Below are 19,163 nucleotides of genomic sequence, written 5' to 3'. Positions count from 1 at the left end.
TAATGTTTGTGATAAATCCATCTCATTCATTCGTTTTTTAAGCTCATTTTAGATGGTAGGGCAAAAAATGGACCTCACCTAAAATGAACCGAAAATGTTGGGACTAAACGTATACAGTTGAAATATTCTTGAGACCAAAAAAGTTTTGAATCAGGATAATATTTGTGTTTTCAGTTCATCCCAGTAAGAATGACGCTATGAACCGTGTGGATGGCATGTAAACATTAATGTCGAGTCCAGGAAGGTTTCAACGGTTGAAATTTTCCTAACTACCTATTATATTTGTGTGGCCCACTTGACTTTTGGATCCTGTTCAACTTTTATTTCGAGTACTAAAATGAGCTAACAAAACGGATGAACGGGGTAGATTTCTAACAAACATCAATTTGGGCCCACCTAAGTTTCCATCGCAGGAACTGTAAATCCGCGTCCGTCGTACGAGAGTGATCTTCTTCGAGAAGCTTCGGAACAATGCGTTCTCTCGTGAAACCAGCTAACGTTGCTTCTCAATTGTACGGAGCGGCACCGACCCACTACCAGGCGGACGCGGATTCTGTACTGACAGCGTCGGTATCGAGGTAGTTATTCACAGTGGTTTATGCCCCGCATGATATATATTTATTTAATCCAAACCGTTCGTCTATTTTTACGGATCATTATAAAGCATGAAACCAAAAATTAGGGATATCTAAATCTCAAGTGGACCACACCACGAGAAAAAATTGGGGGTTGAATGCCCCCAGCAGACCCGTATTAAAAAAAAAAAAAAACCATATATCAGCTTAAATTCAGAACTTTTATTTCCGCTAAGAAGTTTCTAACAATAAGTATTCGATCACCACTCTTTCCTTTGCTGTGGTCCACATGAAATTTGAATCTTCCTTATTTTTAAGCTCATGACATAAAATAGTCTGAAAAAATAAATGTATAGCGTGTATAGGACACATACATTATTATGGAGCCCACCAAGCACTCTCAGTTGGACTGTCAAGGGGAGCGCAACATGGGTGAGATTCCGAACCAGCCATGTGTGGTATGTATGCATGTCATATCCACACCGTCCTTCTGTTTATTCGGCTTATTTTAAGATATGGGGCTAAAAATAAAACTGAATTAAGTTTCAGGTAGACCACACATCAGAAAACAGTGGTCATTGAATTACCACCATTAAAAGATTTCTAACGTACACCGTAATGTTGATTGACCATCCAATCTATTGATAAGTTCATAAAAATTAGATGAAAGGAAAAAAAAAAAAAAAAGAAAGCATATCAGCCTTATCTAAAACATTTTTGGCTTATAAAAGGTTTTCAATAAACATTACCTACTGTTTTCCGTGGCATGGTATATCTGAAATTTGCGTCTGCTTTATTTATTGGACCATCGCCTACGATAAGTTGGAAAACCAGACCAAGGCTTGGATATACAATGCATAAATGGAGTGCGGCTGACTATCCAATCAAATTAGCTATATTGAGTTTATAACCACATCAAAACAGCACAACTGATAATATGCTAACTGAACAGTTTTCAAAGAACCTTTTGTTAGCCCCATATCTGACAGCAGCACTTGTGTAGATGTGGAACACTTGAGAGAATGTGATCATTCGCATTCCACTGCTATAATCCGGATAACTGTGCATAAGCGGACACATTGGCCCAAAAAAGCACACTTGTGTGCTAACTTGTTGATCATACTTGTCTGTGATGGACAGTTAGGAAGAAGATGACCAGTGGTCCATATTCAACAGTCACTACAGCCAAACATTTTATTAGGGTGCTGGGGCAGAGCGCGACTTGGATGCGTCCCCGAACCAGCACTGTGGGTGAGACCAGACCCTGACTGCAGGGCCTACCTCAATCTATGCATTGTATGTCCATGACGTCCAACGGTTTTTTTCATATTATTCTAGTGCATGGTCCCAAAAATGAAGCGGATATAAATTTTAAGTGGACCACACCAAAGGAAACAGTGATTATGACCATTAAAAACCTTTTTATGGGCCACAAATTTCAGATCGAGTTGATATTTGTTTTTCCTTTCATCCGGGTCTGTGTGACTTTATCAACCGATTGGATAGTCAATAAAGGTGGACCCTCGGAAGTTTTTAATGGTGGGCTTTCAATGACCATTGTTTCCTGTGGTGTTGGTCCACCTGAAATTTATATCTGCTTCATTTTTTGGGACTCTGCCCTCAAATAAGCTGGAAAAATAGATGGACATCTTCTATGTACAATGCATACATCGAGGTGGACCACGTGGTCAGGGACGTACTCACATAGCAGCCAAGTGCGCTAGCCGAGGCACTGCATGCCAAACGCCCGTGGCAAGATGGAGAGCATACTACGCCAGGTGGGTGTGTGGCCACTTTATTGACCAATTTAAATTTTGAAACAAGGAGAGTCTGTGGTGGAACCCACAGGCTGGTACTTCAAAAGTGTATTTTTTTTTGGCAGGGGAACATTCTCGGGCCACAAGAAAAAAAAAAGAAAAAGACACAAGTAGCCACAATCGAGGGCAGAGATTTAACAACTTTTCTATTCAAAGCTTTGAATGGTTCAAGGGCCATTGAGCAACATACACGCATTCCCTTCTTCAGCCTACTTTTATGGCCGGAGAGCTCCCTGTTTATCGTACTGATGGATGGTCAAAATTGGAGGCATGCCACAATGGCACATGTTGAGAATACCTGTCCTCTAGAACAACCATGACATGAAATTTCAATGCAAGAATATTTCTGTTCTGTCATGGAACACCCGCATGATTTTATTTTTTTTAAATTACAGTAGGAGATTACGATATCTATTAAACAATGGCAACAGGCACACCCGACCACAGATTATGAAGCCCAAGGAATGGGTCAAAGCATTGCAAACAGGACTGCTTCCCATTTTCACCAACACATGCACTATCCAATTATTGAATATGAATCAATTGAACTACAAATTCAAGATTACAGAAACAACTTTTCAGTATTATAACAGCCCCACCTGTTCAGACAAATAAAAACAGTATTGCTCCAGAAATAACCTCCCCCACTGAGAGAGGGTTACAAATCAAGAGAGATGCAAAAGGCACCTCTACCTCCGCCTAGGCAGACAAATAAAAAAACAGTATTGCTCTAGAAAAACCTCCCACTGAGAGAGAGGGTTACAAATCAAGAGGAACAAAAGGCACCTCCACCTAGATTTTTTAGATGATTGTGTTAACCTTTATAAAGAAAAAATGGCAAAAAAATTGGAAACATTACATGCGATTTACAATTCCTTGAAATATATTTTTTTTCCCCAAACACCACTCTGCCCTCTTTGAACTATAGTGCAATTGTGCCTTCCACCAATCCAACAGTGGGGAATAGGCACCATTCCTTTTCTACAAAACAAATCATCTGGACCGTTCAATCCAAGAAATACTGGAAGCCCAAAAGTAAGGAAGATCACCTAATCAAGAGCCAATCTGAAGCTCGGTACACGGGTACACAGATCCACTCATTTTACTGTAGCTTTAACCCCCGGCAACCGGTTACTCGCTTCTATCAGTAGCTGCTGCTGCATACCCGACGAAGTAATACGGTAAATGCTGAGAATAAACAGGCGGTCTCTGCTGGATATAATCAGAAATTCTCCAATAGGCTTTCGACATGTTTCCATTCCCCCAATCGATTTGTGCATTTTTGGGAAGCTGGGAGGCGTTGACAATGGAAAGTTCGAGCCTGCAAGCAGAACCTTGATAGCCGTTGTCCACACTTTTCATGAACTCTTCTTTGACAGAGTCAATATCGGTGAAGCTGCTCCTGTTGGGTGATAAACCCCAATAAAATACAGTGTTTGGCTCAGCTACTTCATGATCAACATACTCTGTAGGATTGGGATCACAATATCCCTGAACTTCCTCCAGCTGCAGCACATTACAATTCAAAAGAGTAATCACTTCGAAAGCTCCAAGTTCTAACATAAACACACATCAAAAACAGTTGAGGATCTTGCACATGCGAGCCATGCTTCCTTGCAATGGGACACACACATCGCTAGTTACAGGACAATTCACCATTAATTAGGTTTTTGTTTTTTCAAAATGTAATTCAAAGGAATGCACGATCCAGCAAGATGTGATGGGGATGGGCATCAACACACCATTGCATCAAGATTCCATGCGCTCAGATCCAATAGAAATGAATGCGGGTGAAAAGTAAAAAGTCAACTATGACCCAATGGTATACATAAAGAAGAGCTAAGCCCCTATTTTATAGAAACCTAAAAATCCTTTCACAGTCATGTTGAAAAAAACTCTCCTCCTATTGAAGAAGAATCGACTCATCGGATTTGGAAATACCATGTTCCTCCAAAGATAGCTAGCTTCCTTCGGTTGGTTGGTTTGCAAGAAAAAGGTCTTGACAGTGGACAATCTGAGGAAAAGGGGCATGTACATCACTAATATCTGTCTTTGTTGCATGGAAAATGAAGAAACAGTGGACCATCTATTTATCCACTGCCCCTTCACATATCGGATTTGGACTGATATTCTGCTCTGCTTTAACATCCAATGGTCTTTTCCACAATCTGTTTGAGGTTTGCAGCAGGCTTGGCATGGCATAAGTTTTGGAAATTATAGGTCAAAGCTGTGGAAAATGTCTCTTTTGGCAGTTTGGTGGGCTGTGTGGGAAGAAAGAAATGGGAGGTGTTTTAATGACATGTCTAAATCTTTAGAGGGTACTGTTAATAAGGTGATTTATTTTATAGTTGAGTGGGCTTATGCTGTTGATAAACTAAAGGATTGTAATCTTCTTTTTGTAGGGGAGTAGCGGAGGGGCTATCTCAGCTCTTCAGCCCTTCTTTGTTTGTTTTTGTTCTCGTTTTTTATAAAAATATCTTTTACTTGTCAAAAAAAGTTAACAGTAATTATGTATTAGAGATCGAGTTCTCTAACACATAACCACGGTTAACCAAAATGAGATAGAAACTCATTTTCAGGCATCTTCCAAAAAGGGCCTAAAGGTAAGGTATATCATGGCCTGCAAAAGTAAATGTCAGCATCAAAGGCCAGAAACAGTACACCCCAAAAAGGCCAGTTTTGTTTGTTGCTCCAACAAGGTTGTGAGATTTTCCCCCAGTAAATCTTTCACATAACAAATCAAAGCATGCCCCAAACACAAGGACAAAAAAATAAACAATAAAATAAAATTCCTAATATTAAGATAAAAGACAAGCTCCTCATCAGCGGCAACATAAATATGGCAATAGACCAAATCTACTTCAGTAAGAAAATATGAGACTTGCTGCCTACCTTCTGAAGAAGATTTCGAAAGCGTGACTTCACCCAACCCAGCCAATCCCTCAACTCATCTTCATCTGGAGCTGCGAGGAAAATCCTTACAAAACGTGTGTATCTCTTTGTAAATGGGAAAGGATCAAATAGATCACTCCACTCAAAATCCGGCTTCCCAAGATCCTGACAAAGAATAATATTTACATACATAAGGTGGCAACCTTTTACCCCTCATGATCATGACGAACTGAGCATTTAACATTAAATTGAGAAACAGAATAAAATACAGGATATACCTGCTATTCTAGAGTGTATTTGGTTGCACAAATTTCATGAAATTTCACAGCAAATAATATTGATAATCATTAAATATCATGATATTGGGTACAACTAAACACACCCATCAAGAAACCTTAAGAAGAAAGCATTGAGAAAGCCTCTTTTTTTTTTCACGGTAAGCATTGACAAATCATTACACAGTAAAAAAGGAAACATACCCTTGTCATATTATGCCCGCGATTGAATTCTGTTCTGATCCTGTTAAATGTGCTTCTTGTGATATTAGTGTTGCACCAGTCATACGGACTACATGGCATCATAATAGGCATGAAGGAGCGCCCATCAGAAACATCCCTATATGGAATCGATCCATCTTGCAGAGTCACAGGTGAGGGCCAAGGCCAGCGAGAAAATGTATCGAAGAAAATTGAGATAAGAGCACTGATACTGGCATTAGGATGTCTCTGACAAATATGTGCTGAAAGAATTGCCAAGTGGATCCCTCCAAAAAACCCAAGTAACTGCAACGAAAAAACAAATATTACTGTGAAATTTTGCATTGCTAGTAGAGAACTAAGTTTAGGCAGAGATACGAGACAACTATGCCGCATGGAAATGCCCCTTACATGAGAATAAAGTCCTCGCCTCCTAGCCCATAGTTTAATGCATCGCAGCATTGATTGGAAATTCTGGAGACAACCAAGCAAAGAATGTATCAGAAAATTTACAATAACAGAAACTGAACAATGTAGGACAGAGAATACTGAAATAGATCTTTCTGAAATTTTCTTTCAAAGGTGTAATAATAAAAATAAAAATAAAATAAAAAACCTACACAGTGTCATCTCTACACCTAGCAATCATGCTCGCAAAGACTCACAGTTGAACATAAACAAAAGCATGTGGACAGAGCACAGTAAACATTCACAACATGGAAATCTGTCTTAGTCTCCACTTAAAGAAAAGATGAACTCCAGAGCAGATGGAAAATTGTTATTGAAATATAGAAACACATATCTTATTGAAATATAGAAACCTATATCTTAAGTCAGCCACCAAAAAAAAAAAACTAGGATGCTAGTATTTGTATCTACGTCAGGTGAGACCCGATCCATGCTTTGATACTTATATTAAGGCTATATGACTCATGCTGTGGGGCTTAAAGCCACAAACCAGAGCACCTACTCAATGTAAAAAAGAAGCGCCGTAATGCAGGCGTGTCCCAAACTAACACATTCCATTCGTTCAAGAACCACATAAACACTGAAAACAGAGAGATTCGAGCAGTACCTCCAAGTTTGGGACAAGCTGAAGGAGACGTATATTCGCACGTACACCAGACAAGCTTCTCCAACTTGTTTCATCAATGTTCTGTAAGAAGAATGGGTTGAGGATGTCCACATTCTGCAATGTTACACTAAGCAAGTTAACCTTCTATAGCATGCAGCGGGGGATAGTATGCAGTGATGGAACAGTGAAAAACATGTGTATGCTGCAAAATAATAATACCAATAACAAAAACAAATAGAAACAGAATGAAGCATGCATTTATACTGTCCTACTCCTCGTCGACTGTGTTCTTTTTAAGTAACCATGGCTATAGATGCTCAGAGCCACAGGTGTACAGCTACTCAATTATGCCAGAAAGCAATAGTTTCCGGAACAAACTCTATAAATGGTCATTTGGCACCTCCACCAAATCCTGGATTTTAGGTAGTTGGGAATTGAAATCCAGGATTTGTAGAAGTGAGGTCATTTAGCACCCCTGAAAATCCTGGATTTCAATTCCATAGTGGATCAAAATCCAGGACTTCCACACTTTTCAATTCCAACAGAGACCCCTAGGTTGCAAAATCCAGGATTTTTGGGTCATCTCCAACTGTCATAACCACTCTCCTCCTCTCCAGGATTCAGGATCAAGTTGCACCTCTCAGAAACATAGAGTTCTTCTTAACGAGAAAGTCTTAGGCAGCCTCTTTCCCAACAGTTCGATCCATATTTCCAGGAAATGAATTCATTATCAGATGGGCTTTGCTTGGGAGTGTCTACACAAATCGCTAGTGTTTGTTAATTCTCATCCATTGTTGTCCATTACCTTTTCCCCTTTCTCTTTGAATAAAATTTTCTTGCTGATCACGGGGGAAAAAATTGCAGTCTCAAAGAAACATAAGGCCTTCTACAGCAGTTCCAAAAGGGAATGCAAACTCAAGAGAGTTACCTCAGGAACCGAAATTACTGAAAGTTGGGCATACGGAAGATCTATTGAGATCCCATTGAATTTGAAACGCATTAAAGGAACTTTTGCACTCTTGACACAGTGAAGCTCTGATACTTCTGGCCTACTTTGAAGCATATTGCGCAGAACAATAAAAAAGTCCTCCTGCCACAGTTATGAAATAACAGATCAAGCGATAAATTTCCACCCTAGATAACTAAGGAGTAAACCAAAGGGCATGTCCAGGAACTTACTGCCATTGTCGCATAGATTGGGCCAACACATAAAGCATCGATATCCGATTCTGATCCATGAACCTAAATGAATGGTAAATGCCTTAGTATAAGAATCTATAAACGAAACAACAGTTTTACATATAAGCAAGAAAACGAATGCAGCATTCAGCACAGCAACTGAAAGATAATTGAGAGAACAACCAATAACTCATAGGTATGCTAGTGAAACAGCCATATCTCTCACTAAAGGGAGAGCAAGGAGAGGTTCTATTCACTGCCCATCCCTAAAACTTTATGGCTCTATTTTATTGGCTTAAAAAATTCAAGTTGTCAATTGAAGAAAAAAAAATCTGTTGAAATAAGAAACATGGGGAACAAAATAAAGCACGTAGTAATGAGGTAAGCAAATTTCAACAAGAAAAGATATGCAGGGGTAACCTACTTTAGCATTTTCCTTTCACTAGGAATGGGTGCATAGCATGGGGTTCAATGGTGGGCAAGCAGAAATGTACTTGTAGCAGTAGCAATTTGCAACAGGATTCTTTATGAATTGTGGTGCATCTCATTATCCACCGAATTTTTTGAGAAAAAAAAAATGATGCATTCCAGGTGGGCTGACAAGTTCTATGAGTCAAGCAAGAATCCATTCCATTCATACCCTGTCCAGGCCAGTGAGAGGACGTACCTGGAGACTTTTAGGGTTTCGGTCATTGGAGCACTTGACACAACACTCAGGGGAGTGCAGACAAAGTGTCCTGGTGATGACATCAGAGAGTAAAACACGTCAGACACCTCCACTGAGGTGTCATCTTTGATGGCTTCTATTTATGTTCTGTTTTATTTTCTATTAAGTGGTCTTTATGTTTTTTTATCAAGCCAAATATTTATCACTGTCCTCGCCCTCAAGCTTGCATCTGTTCTCTTGGTGTCAAAGAAAAACTATTCGAATGTGACTCTCCTGCATTGTATTTTTATTTTATTTTTTTGAAAGACGCAATTTTATTAACGCCAACAGCCAACAAAAGAAGAAGGAAAAGAAACAACAAAAAAGAACAGAAAGACAACACAGAAGAGAAAGAGTGGGAAATACCTGATGCAAGGCCTGGGAACAACCCAAGACTCACTCAGAACCCGTTCTCAACGGAAAATCAAGGAACCCATTCCCAAATATGCAAAAGAACCCGACTCAAAACCCCCTAATATGCATTGTAGATATTACTACTAAAAGATTTTACTTTCAATCTTTTACCATATCCATTATCAAAGAATCTCAATGTTTCATCTTTTTATGTGGGAATCACAATTCTTACTGTTCTCTTGTCATATCCCTGCTACAAATTTTAGGTGAGCTGTTGATGATCACTAAATCATCATAAGAGCAACAATTTCTTGACATAATTATTTCAGAAGTTTCTTTGTTCCTTCCTCCATATGGATAGCTTCCTTTCGAGCCTCTCCAAACTAGTATGCCGTATGGACTTAGGTTTCTCAATACACAACTAAAGGCATAGGTAAGCAAACAGGATCAAATGCATCTGACAATGTTTGGCAAAATTCTCGAGCCACTGACTTCTACATTCACCTCCAACTACATATCCAACTTCCACACAGGGCATATATATGCCAATTAATTATTAACATGAATCATATATCATTACACATGAATGATTTTTCCATACTTAAACACAAAAAGTGAAAATGTTAAATAGAATAATGGTGCCAGTACCAAACCTCACTCCTGAGACTAAGGAAAGAACAGGCTGGGAAAAACAAAGTACTTACTCCCAAGCCATAGGAGCCATAAGTCAATATTGTTGCACAAGTGCTTGCTATCTGATTCTTTGGAAGTCGCCGTTGCCAAGCTACCTTCTTTACCCATGCCACTACAATCTACATGATGATACAACAAAATGCAGTGTTATCATAGCTCCTTAAAATAGATGAAACAATAACATAAAATGATTGAAATCATAGACAATGAAAGGAACAAAAATAAATGGCAATTGAACATGGTGTGAAGTTCTACAGAAACAAGGCATTCATAGCAATAAACCTCCACTCATGCTATAATAAGCAAACGCAAAAGTTTAACAAACAAGAAAGGAAGCGCATTGTGCCCCAGTTGAGAGAGGGGATCCACCCCTACTCACATGCCAGTGGTCAACCAAGTCAGAAGTTGCACCAGGATCTTACATCAAACAATTAAAAAATAAATAAAATTAACATGACAATTAAAAATTTTAGAAGCCATACTCAAGATATAACCACTCACCATGGTTATAGAATTTGAGATCAACTGTTCATTGTGGTTAACATGGAAAGGTCCCAAGTCGATTTCCTAATCTCATTTAATTACGACATGAAATCTGTTAACAGATCTTTATTGATTAATTAAATAATAATAAAATTAAAAAAACTTCGGTTTTGGGATATCTCCCGCCCTGCCTCCCTTCCCTTCCAACATCTCATGAAACAAGACAAGTAAAAAAGAAATAACTAGAATATGCATAAATAGCTAAATACATACAAACCCACCGTCCAACTATAATACTATAAACCCCAAATACCCAATAAACAACAACGTCAATTTGATGATAAACCACAATGCATTTTCGGCTAATTTACACTGAAAGATGAAATACCAACACTCCATAGACACTATGACCATGTCAGCCTCCAAGCAAATAACTAAGACACCAATCTCAATCAAAATAACTAAATCAACCATCAAATCATATTCCAACTGAGAAATCTAAATTCGAATCAGCAAACCTTCTTAAGCTCCACAATCGCGTCTCTCCTCTTTGATTCCTCTTCTGGAGATGGCACGAGTCCTTCTTTTGCCATAAACTACAAAACAACAACCCCAATCAAAGAACATATAAACCCCAACCATCACATCAAAAGAATAAACTAATTCAAAGAAAATAAATAGGAAATAACTGAAACTTCTTATACCTGAAGCAGCGATTGTGTTCTTTGCTCGTCCATCCGGATCAAGACAGCGGGATTCAAAGCGAATCGGACCGGAGCGAAAACTGGAGGACCGTTTGGAACTAAAACCTCGACGGGCGGGACCGGGAGCCGAAAACTAGGGTTTATGACGCCAAACGGCGTGGGGAGAAAACCAGATGGGTGGATCGCAGTCCGTGGATCGACGAATTGAGGTCCAGGCACCAAGATCCTCCTTTGATTCGGATAAGCATATGCCATGCACAGGACGAGAAATCCAAGAAGGGGAAAGGACGGTCGAGATTGAAGGAAGACGATCGATTTCAACGAATCGAAGAAAGAAAGGTTTGATCTTGCAGAGAAATACAGAGATTGATGAAGAAAATCGCAGAAACAGAAACCCTAGATTGAAATCTGGAGCTTTTCTTATATCTTTTTGCGCTCTGTTTTTTGAAATGGGAATCGTGTGAAGGAAGTAGAGGGAGAGGAGCAGGGGGTTTTGGATTTATATAGTCGGCGATTGAACACGTGTCAAATCGGTACTGGTCTAAGAAACAGTCTGAAATTACGAAAATGTCCTCGTGATGACGTGGAGATGCCTGTAAACGAGTCAGACGGACGCGGATTTCCTGCGAAAGTCACGCGCAGGAGCTTCCTGCGAAGATGGCGTGTTCCAATGAAAACATGCCATTTGCATAGGTGACATGGCAAGACTTAAATCCGATTAATAGAGTCTCTACTAGCAGTGAGACTCGAGCACGTACGTGAGCGCCTCTTCGGTTTCTATTTTCTACCAGAGCATTTGGCTATAAATAACTTGTGTAAAAATTTTGTGTGAGCTAGTACGATATTTTTTTATAAAGTCACTCGGTTCATCTATTTTTCGAGCTCATTTTAGAACATGTGATCAAAAATAAAGTATATTCAAAACTTAAATGAGCCACACGAGAGGAGATAGTGAAGATTTAGTGACCACCGTTGAAACATTTAAATGGGCCACAAAAGTTTTGTACAGTTTAGCTTCTAAATATTTTCACTTCATCTATGTAAAAATGACATTATAAACAGTTTAGATAGAATATAAACATCAAGGTGGAGCCTAGGAATGTTTTGACAGTAAGCACTCATTTCCCCACTGTTTCATCTCATACGGACCATGTGTGCAGGATATGAACTCATTCATCAAGATATGAACTCATACGGACCACTTGAGTTTTGGATACTACTCATTTTTTATTGTAACTTGTAAAATGAGCTCGAAAAACTAGATGGACGGGTTGGATTTCTCATTTGGATATTGATCTGGATAGAAAGCATTTTGGCCATTAAATGTTCTTCAAATGCTATTATCTTCTTGGCCATTAACTAAAAAATGTCCACTTTAGACAACTTTAACAATTTGTTCTAGCCTATGGATCAATAGCTTGCATTCAACTTGATTCGAGAATTGAGTTCGGGTTATCGATAAGAAAAATGCTGAATAAATTGTTCGCTTCTATGAAAGAGGCCAAAACGATGACCTGAATTTAAGAAATGGATGCAACTAATGAGTAAGTTAACGTGGCTCATTTGTGCAGGATCTTGCACACATGGTCCCATGTTAATGTCAGCACTTGATGAATGAGTTCATATCTTGCACACATGGTCCCATGTTGGCACATGGGACAAAAGAACTTCCTTTTTTACATGTGCAGGGCCCATTACAAGGGCTCAGTTTTGCGTGTGCTAGTTGCATCAATTTAGTGTTATTATTCACATGTTCTCATTCGAATGGTTATTCACCATTTTTTTCAACATAGTCACATAGCTATAGAGTGAAATGATCTAAAATTTAGGCCAAATTTCTAACTCATATAAACCACCTAATCGAAAGCTCAGGATCTCATACACATGTGGCATGTGGGGATGTGCTTGCTTGAGAATGAGCACTGATATTTGTGCCTGCACTTCATAAATGAGCTCATATCCTACACACATTGTCACACATTGGTGCATGTGACAAAAAGAGCCCCCTTATTTACATGCATGCAAGGGCTCACTACGAGGGTTTGGTGTTACAAGTGCTAGTTGCATCAATCTGGTGGTGTTATTTCACATCTTATTTTCACAACATGTGTTAAATGGGCCACTCATCAAGGTAGCACACTCAGATTCTTCACTTAGTTATCTTTGTATAGAAACTGATCAAGCTTCTAATGCAAGATTAGAATGCAAAACATAACAACCCAAGAGTTCAAATAGGATTTGAAAGAGTTCCATATCTCAATGATACAAATAACATTAATCACATCAACTAAAAAAAAAAAAAAACAACAACAGAATAGAACAATGGCTTTCATGAAACCAAGCCCACAACATACTTAAAAGAATCATAACATACACCTACCAAGTGAGTGATAACTAAATTTTCCTTTGTTTTTTTCCCTTTCCTCTATTCCCTTTCCTGCATAACATTCTTTACACACAAAAAATATCCTGTACGTCTATTTAGGTAGACTGTACAAAAAAATAGGAAACCATGCCTATTATGTGGAAGAGAGGTATACAAAAATAACATAAACAAACAAAATAAGACAATAGGCGAGAGGTCTAAGCACTTAGACAGCTTCGACAAAACTGCCACACAAACTATCACAATCTAACCAACAATGGGCAAACTCGAACACACCAAAAAAACACCACCTCTGAACTAAAGTGGAATAGCCTTACAAACCCTAGCACAAGACCAATAGTAAGCTCCACATCTTACAACAAGAAATGATGGAAAAGAGCTATCCTCGCATTCAACAAATCTAACATGCGCAAAAGGTGAGTAGACTTGCATACAACAAAAAGACCCCATATATCCATAGTACAATATCTCATATTCTGCATCCAAGAAATCCCACATACATTCATAGCACAAAACAACTATTCTGCCCTTCAAACAGCAATGCAGCTAACATTGACATCGAACCCGTTGCCCTCCAAACTGCAATATAATTAACAACTCAATATGTAATTACTAGAATGCTTAACAAAAACAAAACCATACACATTAGTCAAAATATTTGTAAGCTTATGTGCCAAGAAAAAAAAATTTAATACATGTTACAACAATTCATACCTTAGGCAAGCGCTGGTCCTCGAATAATTTTGTTGTTACCAGTTGATGCCTGTTTGGCACCCACAAGAGGCAGATGGTGTGCATTCATGGATCCACTGGTGCCAGCTACCCAACTTCCACCAGGTACTCCAAAATAACTCCCGCTAGTAACAAAGCTACCCTGACAAAGAAATAACAAAATAACAGAATCATAGTTCATGAGCACATGTTGTGAGAACCACATATGATATATTTTAGTTTCAAAAAATCTCAAATTTACCTGAGATCTGATGCTCAAGGAATTTTGCTGGTATATGTTAATATTAGGTTGATGGTACCCATAATAAGCTACTGGTAATCCAAAAGGACTCACTATAGGAACTTTTTGACCCTGGTATGAAAAAACAAAGTATAAAAAGCTGTAATGTGGATAACAAATGTTATGACAAGTTTAGTAAATAAAATGTCCATAATACCTGATTGACTTGGCTTAGTTGAGAGAATACACTTGGACAATGTGAAGGGTGAAATGAAGGAAGGTGAAAGATATTTGGTGCTTGGGTTGAATCATTTCTCTCTTGATTCATTTGTAGCTAAATGGATTCGGTTCTGGATTTTTTCTTCATTCCTATATCTAAAGGATTTTTAAAAGTACGGCGATCACCTACAACTTTAGGCTTCATTTTAATCCCACTTACAATTTGCGAGCGGAGACTATCAACGAAAGTAACTTTATTGTCAGTCGATTGATGATGAATACTTTCAGTATCTACATTTTCATCATTAATTTAAGATGTCATAATTGGCAGCTCATTGTCAGTCGATTGATGACAAACAATTTCAGCATCTACATTTTCATCATTAGTTTGATATGTCATCAATGGAAGTTTCTTAATCCCTTTTATACACTCTGTCAATTCATCATGAAATTTATCTGAATATCTATCAGCAAAATTAAATGCATCTTCATATTCCGCAGCCATTGAAGCAATTTTAACAAACTTGCGACACAAATAGCTATAACGCTTCCCTAAAGAAATCTTAGGATCACCTTGTATGGTAAACCCAAGATGGTCCTTCACAACACCAACTTTTGCATCTTTTTGCCATCTTTTCAAAATATAATTGGAAGGAAGCACCTTTATATTATAATAATCCAAAACTTTTAGTGCATGGCTACATAGTATCCCGACAAACTCAAATTTCTTACAACTACATGTGACGGTATTGTTTGATGTGTCGAATTTGACAAGACGGCCTCCAACTTTATCATTACAAACAACTTGAAACTATAACACTGTATCAAATTCACCACTTTTATGAATTGTATGACTAAGAAATTTTTTATACTCATTTTGAAATATTTTAAATACTTCCGGAGTGTATGCTTTTGCCGCTTCCATCAACATCTCCACATCAACATACAATATTGGGGTACTTTGCCTCATTTTGAAATCAACTTCCAATTCTCGATATCGTCGATCAGCCACTACTCGTTCATAATGTGTGAAGAAACACAAAAGATTGTATTTGGAACTTAAATATTTCTTCAAAACATTATTCATGCTTTCACTCCGTTGTGTGCTCTTCATATCAGCGCAGAATGTATTTTTGCCATATACCAAAGCCCATTTGTTTCTTTCTTTAAACAACGCTTGTAACCATTTATTTTGTATCAAATCATATTTCTCAAGCATATTATTCCATGCAATTAGAAACTCTTCCTCTTCTTCATAATCATACACACATCTACTGAAATCATATTCAAAACTTTTTGAACCATGAAATACATTACTAAGGTGCTTTGCAGCATTTTGGTATATATGTCAGATACATAGACGATGGTATGTTTCCGGCATCACATCAACTATTGCATTGCCCATTGCAGCACATTGATCTGTTAAGATTGTCCTTGGTTGCTTTCCAGACATTGCCTTTAAAAAAGTTTCAAACAACCACTTAAAAGATTCAGTTGTTTCATCATATAACAAGGCTGCACCAAATATGACTGTTTGTTTATGATGATTTACCCCAATAAATGGGGCAAATGGACGACCATAGCTATTTATCCTGTATGTAGTATCAAAGCAGATCACACCCAAAATAACTATAATCCATTATCGACTTTGAATCTGCCTAAAAAATATTGGTGATTTGATCATCTTCATCTACCTGTATTGCATAAAAAAAAGATGGATTCTCTACTTGCATTTTTGTAAAATATTCTAAAACAGCTCCTGCATCTCCCCTTTCCATTGCTTTCATTCACTTTTTTCGCAAGTAATTTTTGTAATCAACAGGTTGGAATCCCAAATTCTCTCGACCTCCAGCCTGCTTGCTCATAAATGCCATAGTTGCTGATGGTGTTATGCCTGAATTGTTTGCCATATCTGCTACAGCTGATTGAGCATCAATTAAACCTCATTGTGACCTTAACATGTGTACTTTTGATGGTGTAATGACCTCATGGTTATGCTCTGCAACAAATTTAGTGACATTGAATCTACCATTCATTTGAAGCCTAATAGTCATTTTTGCTCGACATCCTGTTTTTATATTCGGACGTTGATACTTTACTTGATCAGTTCGTTTATCTTCTTGTCTTCGACTTTCTTTATAATAACAAAATGTTTTTTGAATCACGATACCATTATTTGATTTGTTACACGATGATCTTCGAACACTAAACCCTATCTTCCCAGCATATTTATTATAAAACTCATATGCACTCTCTTCAGAATTGAACTCCATTACAAGGTTTGGTTCATCTAATTTTTCACCTGTCTCAACCAAAACTTCATGTACTGTTTCTTGAACATGATATTCCTTTTCAACATTGAAGTCCAACCTTCGACATGATTGGGGAAAATTTTGGCTATCCAAGGCACCCATGTCATCCATTTACCTACCGGTATAAAATTGTCAAAACATAAATGTAGATATACATATGCAATAGTGAAAAAATCTAAAAAAAAAAAAAAGAAAAAGGCAACACATTCTTACAATAGAAAAAGTAACAGTGTGTCATTAAAAAAAATAAAATGAAATTGTCAGTGTATTCATTTAAATAGGAAAGTGCAAAACCAAGAATAAAAATTATAAAATAATTCATTTAAGTAAAAAAGTAAGCACACTTTCTACATTTTCCTAAAGTAAATGCATATATACAAAATCTTTAGAAGCTTCACTTGATTAGGGGTGGCAATGGGCCGGGTTCGGGTTGGATTAGAATCAGCTCAAACCTAACTCATTTATTAAATAGGCCACAAATAATTCTCACTGATCAAGTTGGGCCATATCTTTGAGAAAACTGGGTCTAGAATGCTGGTGGCGGCATGACTAGCCAAACCCCGTCCGGTTAGAACATCCCAGCGTTGCCAAGGTGGGCCATATTTTTGAGAAAACCGGGTCTAGAATGACAAGAGGACCTACCACAATGTGTAGCACCAAGCCATCTTTTTTGCAAACGTGGCACCTGTTAAGGAAATCAGTACCATGAAAATGATAGGCCCCACCACGAAGTCCAGCTTTCCAGAAAAGCAGGCTAATCCGTTCAGTAGGTGGGCTAATATTTTATGTTAAGTCCAACCATCAGTTGTAAGTTGATTTCAACAATGTGGCCCACCTGATTAGAAAAACAGCCTGATTTTCCGGTCAGATGATTTTCATGGTGGGGTCTATAACTTTGACGGTACAGATTTTGTAGATCTGAAGGAAAGATAGTAGTTCACCATAAGTTAGCGGTACCTTGCCTGCGTGTTCACCAGCAGGCATTATTTATGTGAACTTTCGCAAACAGGATGATAATAAATTCTTATATGCCCCTAAACTATGAAAAAAGCAAATTCTTACATTTTCAGATTTCAACAGAAATTTTTAAAAAAAATAAAGAAAAAGAAAAGAAAAGAAAAGAAAAACAAGGAGAAAAAAACTCCTAAAATTTGAGGGAGGAAACTCTAAATAGTTACCTATTCAAATGGGAGAACGTATGCAAGTTCTAGATTATCTCCTTGCCAAAGTGTGGTATCTCAAAATAAAAGCTTGGCAAGTTTTTATTTTTTGGCTTCCAGTTTAGAGGAAAAGAAAGGGCAGGAGAAGAAAGAGAAAAAACGAAAAAGGAAAAAAGGACATGCGAAACGAAGAGGCGCTGCGTAGTGCTCGATTCTCACTGTTAACGGAGACTCCGTTAACAGGATTTAAACTTGCCACGCCATTCACACAATTGGCATGTTTTCATTGGAACACGTCATTTTTCGCCGGAAGTTCCTGCGCGTGCCTTTCGCAGGAAATCCGCGTCCGAGTCAGACCAGGGACGCGGAATTCCTGCGACCTTTCGCAGGAAGTTGCCGCTGGGGGAAACGGATTGGCTACTCCCCCTGCCACCTGCCCGGTGGCTGTGGTCAGTGTTCTGTGGGCCCCACCATTGTATGTGTTTCATCCATTTCGTTCATCCATTTTTACATATCATTTAAAGGCTTGATACCAAAAATTAGAGGTATATAAATCTCATTTGGACCACACCACAGGAAAACTATAAAAATTGGATATCCACCATTAAAATCCTCCTAAGGCCTACTGTACTTTTTATTTGACATTCAATCAGTCGATTAGGTCATATAGACCCATATAAAGGGAAACAATAAATATCAGCTTGATCCAAAACTTTTATGGCCCTTAAAAAGTTTTCAATGGTGGATGTTCATTCATCACTGTTTCCTTTCCTGTAATGTGGCCCACTTGAAATTTGTATATAACTAATTTTTGGTCTCATACCATAAAATGATCTACAAAAATAGAACAACAAAATGGATGAAACACATACATCATGGTGGGTCCCACATAGCACCAACCATCAGCCATTGGCTGGTGGCAGGGGAGTAGCCAATCTATTTCCTTGTGACCCTGGGTGGGGCCTACAGAAATGTTTCTGATAAATTCACCCGTTCATCTGTTTTTAAAACTCATTTTAAGACATGAGACCAAAAATATCAGGCTCAAGGACTCAAGTGCAACGGATCATTGAAAAATAATAGGGAGTAGGCAACACCTTAAATATTATATGGCTACAAAAGTTTCTGTATCCCCCTAGTTTTATTTCAGGCTAAGTTCTTTTTAACATTCCATTCGTCA

The 19,163-nt window shown here is 38.1% G+C and overlaps 1 protein-coding gene and 1 long non-coding RNA gene across 4 annotated transcripts; both read right to left on the bottom strand.

Moving 5' to 3' along the window:
• Window positions 1-2,917: 2,917 nt before the first annotated feature.
• LOC131231952 (nuclear poly(A) polymerase 3) lies at window positions 2,918-11,442 on the bottom strand. Of its 3 annotated transcripts, none has more exons than XM_058228370.1 (10): window positions 10,955-11,442; window positions 10,769-10,846; window positions 9,779-9,886; window positions 8,015-8,077; window positions 7,764-7,925; window positions 6,836-6,949; window positions 6,172-6,234; window positions 5,764-6,066; window positions 5,285-5,449; window positions 2,918-3,898 (listed from the first exon to the last, which is right to left on the bottom strand). In XM_058228370.1, the coding sequence occupies exons 1-10, from the start codon at window positions 11,207-11,209 to the stop codon at window positions 3,524-3,526; spliced, it is 1,686 nt and encodes a 561-aa protein (XP_058084353.1). In that variant the 5' UTR covers window positions 11,210-11,442; the 3' UTR covers window positions 2,918-3,523. The 3 variants fall into 3 exon arrangements, with proteins under 3 accessions (XP_058084353.1, XP_058084354.1, XP_058084356.1); XM_058228371.1 differs by having other exon boundaries at window positions 7,764-7,922; XM_058228373.1 differs by lacking the exon at window positions 7,764-7,925.
• Window positions 11,443-13,499: 2,057 nt separating this feature from the next.
• LOC131231905 (uncharacterized) lies at window positions 13,500-14,560 on the bottom strand. The gene is made up of 3 exons (XR_009164562.1): window positions 14,314-14,560; window positions 14,055-14,214; window positions 13,500-13,919 (listed from the first exon to the last, which is right to left on the bottom strand). It is a non-coding gene; the product is annotated as an uncharacterized LOC131231905 (long non-coding RNA).
• Window positions 14,561-19,163: the final 4,603 nt, after the last annotated feature.

This window comes from Magnolia sinica, chromosome 17 (assembly GCF_029962835.1).
Source record: "Magnolia sinica isolate HGM2019 chromosome 17, MsV1, whole genome shotgun sequence".
In the NCBI taxonomy this organism is placed as follows: Eukaryota; Viridiplantae; Streptophyta; class Magnoliopsida; order Magnoliales; family Magnoliaceae; genus Magnolia; species Magnolia sinica.
The sequence above is the reverse complement of the archived record's forward strand: the minus strand, read 5'-3'. Positions and strand labels throughout refer to the sequence as shown.

Coding starts and splice junctions, on each gene's coding strand:
- LOC131231952 (XM_058228370.1), bottom strand. CDS start 11,209: ATGGCATATGCTTATCCGAATCAAAGGAGGATCTTGGTGCCTGGACCT. Junction 10,847..10,954: donor GAACACAATCGCTGCTTCAG/GTATAAGAAGTT, acceptor GTTGTTTTGTAG/TTTATGGCAAAAGAAGGACT. Junction 8,078..9,778: donor ATGGCTCCTATGGCTTGGGA/GTAAGTACTTTG, acceptor CCATTCATTTAG/GTTCATGGATCAGAATCGGA.